The 4,636-nt window shown below is 50.4% G+C and overlaps 2 protein-coding genes across 2 annotated transcripts in view; both read right to left on the minus strand.

Moving 5' to 3' along the window:
- B3GALT4 (beta-1,3-galactosyltransferase 4) overlaps positions 1–483 on the minus strand; it is a 1,519-nt gene extending 1,036 nt beyond the window's left edge. Inside the window, 1 exon segment of the mRNA XM_027770218.1 lies at positions 1–483. This exon segment is cut by the window's left edge and continues 7 nt beyond it. Coding sequence (XP_027626019.1) covers positions 1–326 — 326 coding nt within the window. The 5' untranslated portion in view covers positions 327–483.
- A 1,134-nt stretch (positions 484–1,617) lies between these two features.
- The window catches only part of RPS18 (ribosomal protein S18), a 6,217-nt gene continuing 3,198 nt past the window's right edge, over positions 1,618–4,636 (minus strand). Inside the window, exons 3-6 of the mRNA XM_006144234.3 lie at positions 2,240–2,326; positions 2,056–2,157; positions 1,877–1,968; positions 1,618–1,736 (exon numbers count right to left, since the gene is read on the minus strand). Of these exons, the coding sequence (XP_006144296.1) occupies positions 1,661–1,736; positions 1,877–1,968; positions 2,056–2,157; positions 2,240–2,326 (357 nt within the window). The 3' untranslated portion in view covers positions 1,618–1,660. The remainder of the gene's footprint in view (positions 1,737–1,876; positions 1,969–2,055; positions 2,158–2,239; positions 2,327–4,636) is intronic.

Raw genomic sequence — 4,636 nt, forward strand, 5'->3', positions numbered from 1 at the left:
AAGAGCGTCTGCACCCTGAGCCCCCTGGCCTCACGCAGCCCTCCCCACGAGGCCCGAATGGCCTTCCTCTGGTTCAGATTCTCCGGAGCAGTACACACCAGGATTAGCAGAAAGGGAGGGGCGCCTGGACCACCGCAGGCCTCGTGGTTAGGGATCAGGAGGCGCGGCAGGGCCAGGGGCGGCCCGGGAGAGGCCGGGGCTGGGAGCAGGGAGCTGAGCGTTAGGCTCAGCAGCTCCTCCCCAATGCCCGAGGGCCCAAAGAGCGCCCAGACGATCGCCAGCAGCAGCGCGACTAGGAGAAGGCGCCGGAAGGGGCTGAGGGGCATGGCGTGGCGCAGTCAGAGGGAATCTGTGGGAAAGGCAGTTGGTTAGCGGCGGGCAAGCTGGCGCCACCTGACCCACCGCGGGGCTGGAGCAGGTGGAGCGCGGTGCGGGAACCAGCGCGCCCTGGGGAGGGGCAGCGCGGGCGGCTGGCGGGGCGCGGTTGTGGCGGGGGCCTCGCTGCCGCCGAGCTCGGCTCCATGGCGCGCGGGTAGTGGCACCAGACGCCTCTCCCCTGCCGTTCCCCGGCGCGGTTGTCTGCCGCGACCACTGCGCATTCGCAGCATCCCCGCCGGAAGTGGCCTCGGAGCAACCCAGCCACGCACAGCGACTCCCACCCCGACTGGCTCACGTGCTTCACCTTCTGGAAGCCAATCCCTTCCGGGTTGCTGAAACCAGTGCCCATTGAACCAGGCAGGAAAATTCCCAAAGGTTTAATTTAGAAATTTTCTTCCAGCTATAGGGCGCGTGCGCTGGCTGGAGACACAAAGCGAGAAATCACCCCACAGGGGGAATGGCCACACAATCCCCTTTTGTCTTTGGATCTTGGGCGCGCACGCCGTAGTTTCTATGGGACCAACCATTGTGATCGGCCATGTGGGAGCCCGGCTACGTAACCACTACGCCATCTGCTGGTCCCCCCCAAAGGCCTGACAAGACCTGCGACTTCACCTAAGATACAGGACTCTATTTTAGACCCCCTAGAGCGGTTAAGACCTGCAAATAATTCACTAGTTTCATCTGGCTAGGCTTTCACCCACTGTGCAACTGCCTTGCACATCAACCACAGTGCACTGGTCTTGGCTGTGGTCAGGCCCCGCCCTACTCGTACATACTTAATGGGGCAGGCCATTTCTAGCTACAGTTCCAGGTGTGTATTTTAGGGGTGGGGTCAGGGGTGACACTAGCACTCTTGCTGTGACCAAAACCCATGGCATTCCCCAGCTGAAGGTGAACATCGCCAACTAAATGGAAAGGGAGAAACCCATTCCTTTTCCAGGGCCCAGCATTTTTTTAAAAAAGATTTCTGCTGTAGGGCACATTCACTCACTGTAAACACAGGAATCACCCCCCAAGAGTGATGATTACACGGCAATCCCTCCTTTATTCATACCCTTTTGGGAATGCAAGCACACATGCCCAATTTGAGTTTTAACCTGCCAGGTCTGGGACTCGAACCACAGACTACATGGGAGCCCAGTAACAATTATGCTATCTCCTGGTCCCAGGCCCCACCATCTTAATGTTCCTTCTGAAAGGGTCATCAGAAGAATGGAGAGAAGCACAAAAAGAAGCCATAGGTATATAAACTATTTATTAACAGACAAGGCCTACAGACTTATTTCTTCTTGGACACACCCACGGTACGGCCCCGACGGCCAGTTGTCTTAGTGTGCTGGCCTCGGACCCGAAGGCTGTAGGTAAAAAAAGAAAAAGGCTACAGGTCAGACATACATACCATGAACAAATACGACGGTATGAAAGAATGAGCATGAGGAATCCTGATGGGAGTGTAGGGGCAGGCAAGAGATGTGACCCCTTATCCCCGACTCACCCCCAGAAGTGGCGCAGCCCTCTATGGGCCCGTATCTTCTTCAGTCTCTCCAGGTCTTCACGCAGCTTGTTGTCCAGACCGTTGGCCAGAACCTAGATTTGAAGGTGGGGACAAGGGATGTTTTACTCCCTGCCCTCCTATGCCTATCTCCAACCGGAACCCCCACTCATCACACACACCTGGCTGTACTTTCCATCCTTTACATCTTTCTGCCTGTTCAAGAACCAGTCTGGGATCTTGTACTGGCGTGGATTCTGCATAATAGTGATCACACGTTCCACCTGGTGGACAGGGCAAGGTCAGATCTAGATAGGAACCCCCCCCCCGCCCCGGAGCCCGAAACCATCCCCCAACTGTCCTCACCTCATCCTCAGTGAGCTCTCCTGCCCGCTTGGTGAGGTCAATGTCTGCTTTCCTCAACACCACATGAGCATATCTTCGCCCCACACCCTGATGTGAGAGATTTCAGAATTAAGACTTGGATCTGGTTTTGCTTCATTATCCAAAAAGCCCAGAGTTGGGCTACAATGATGTAGTACTTTACAATTTCCCAGATTAGCCCTTCCCAAACGCACCTTTCCAGATGGAAAGTCTAACCATTAAATAGAGAGGCCAGCAGGTAGCATGGTGGTAGAGGGCTGGACTCCCACATGGCAGACTGCAGTTTGAGTCCCAGACCTGGTGGCCTGAAACTCATATTGGGCACGTCTGCGTGCCCCAAATCCTGAGAGAAAGAAGAAGAGACTGTGGTGTGGGCATCACTCTTGGGGAGAGACTTCTTTCTTTCTTGCCTCTCTCGAATGCACACACCCTATAACAAAATCCTCTCCAAGAAACTTTTGTTCAGGGGCAGAGGCACACCAAGAATAGAAAACTTGGGATAGACAAATAACCCACTGAAAAAGCGTGATCATTCTTCTCACTGCCCTGTGGAGAGTAGTCAATTTGAAAACATGCAATTAAAACATGTAGCCTGTAGACATGCAGAAACATGCGTTTATAAGCTCTTTTAGTAGGGCTATTTGATGCATTTACATGTAAAAGCAGTATCTGCCTGTTGTCAATGGTGGTCTTTTTATTATTAATACTCAATACTCTAATACTGCCTAGTATTGGGCGCCACTTTGCTGGGCCTAGTTTGGCATGAACACGTTTCTCTGAGGGGGAAGGCTGTGGCTTAGAAATAGACACATTAACAAATACACAAAGACACCTGAGGATAGAAAAGCGAGGATTGCATGGGCACAGCTTCTCTGATGGAGAAATTGTGACCAGAACCAGCCTTAGGTTTATTCTTTTAAAGGGGAAAATGGGATGTGGAAGGAATGGGGAAGGAGGAAGTGGAATGCAAAGAGAGTCAGGGAGGAGAAATTGCAATGCAAAGCCAGTTGTTTTTGGATGTAAGTTGTCTAAAGATGTGAAAATGACTGGCGCTATATAATTTTCTAATTTTTTTCGGGGTGGGGGGTGGAGACAATTTAATAAACACAGGTGACTTACTTTAGCCCAATACAAGGCAGTACTGGGGTTTTGGGTATTAACAATAATAAAAAGACAACCACTGACAACAGGCAGATAACTGCTTTCGTATATAAAGATGCTTTTGAATAGCCCTGCTAGAGTAACTTATGAAAGCCCATTTCTGCACGTGTCTACAGGCCACATGTCTTAACTACATGTTTTCAAATTGGCTGCTCTCCACACTGCCCAACAGGCACAGCTGGCAGTTCAGTGCCTTCTGATTTTTCCATTGTGAAGAAACTGGGTCTTTGCAGAAAAAGCGGGCAAAATAAAGTTACAGTGGATTAAAATGAGGTGTAAATTTAGTTAAGAGGAGACATAGAAGGAAGAGGGACATGTGATGAGAGACTGGACTAAAGTAGCCATAAGCCAAAGAGGGCTTGTCTGAAGACAGGCCAAGACAAACCAGTATTCTTAGAGCCTTCAGGGAGAGGGCAGGGCCCTTACACCTTGGTTTCAGACTTGAGAATAAATGCTGTCTTAAGCCAAATTGGTTGGAATTTGTTAACAGCCCTAGGAAACAAAAAACATGGCATTTCCTCTGTGGCTTTCAGATTATGAGGTAGATTTAGAAGAGATTAAGGTCTAGGTCTAATTCACATGAACTTTACAGAGGAAATGGTATACCTGAAATTTATCTTAAAATAGGAGCAAACAAAAGTGTGTGGACACGGTATAAAAAACACAAGTTTTCCAATTTTTAGTTACATGCATACATGAATATTATTCTCCTAAAAGCTGGACACCAATTTAGTATCACTCTCTGCAAGTTATGTACAGCAGTGTCACTCATGGGTGGGCACTGGCATTCTGGCAGGACTAAATTCTTTGTAAACATGCTATACTGAGTACCTCTCAGGCATTCTGACCAACTCTGGCCCCCTCTCATAAGTGTTCCTAAATACTTCACAAAAGGCAATTACCACCCCAATGACGAAAGGGCATTAGACCAGCATCTCTCATTCAGCAGATTACAACTGCAATGAAAACAGCAAGGGGAACCAGCAGTTAGCGTAATGGCTATGTCGCTGGACTCCCACGTAGTCGACTGCGGTTCGTGTCCCGGACCCGGTGGCTTAAAACTCACGCCGGGCGCGTGTGCGTGCGTGCCCAAGATCCCGAGAGGAGAATGGAGGAGAAGTGATTGCGGCATGACCATCCCCCCTGGGGGGTGATTTCTCGCTTTCTGTCTCTATGTCTCTCTCTGTCTGCCTGGCGAGCACACGCACCCTACAGTGA

This window comes from Tupaia chinensis, unplaced genomic scaffold, assembly GCF_000334495.1.
Source record: "Tupaia chinensis unplaced genomic scaffold, TupChi_1.0 Scaffold000116_1, whole genome shotgun sequence".
Classification (NCBI taxonomy): domain Eukaryota; kingdom Metazoa; phylum Chordata; class Mammalia; order Scandentia; family Tupaiidae; genus Tupaia; species Tupaia belangeri.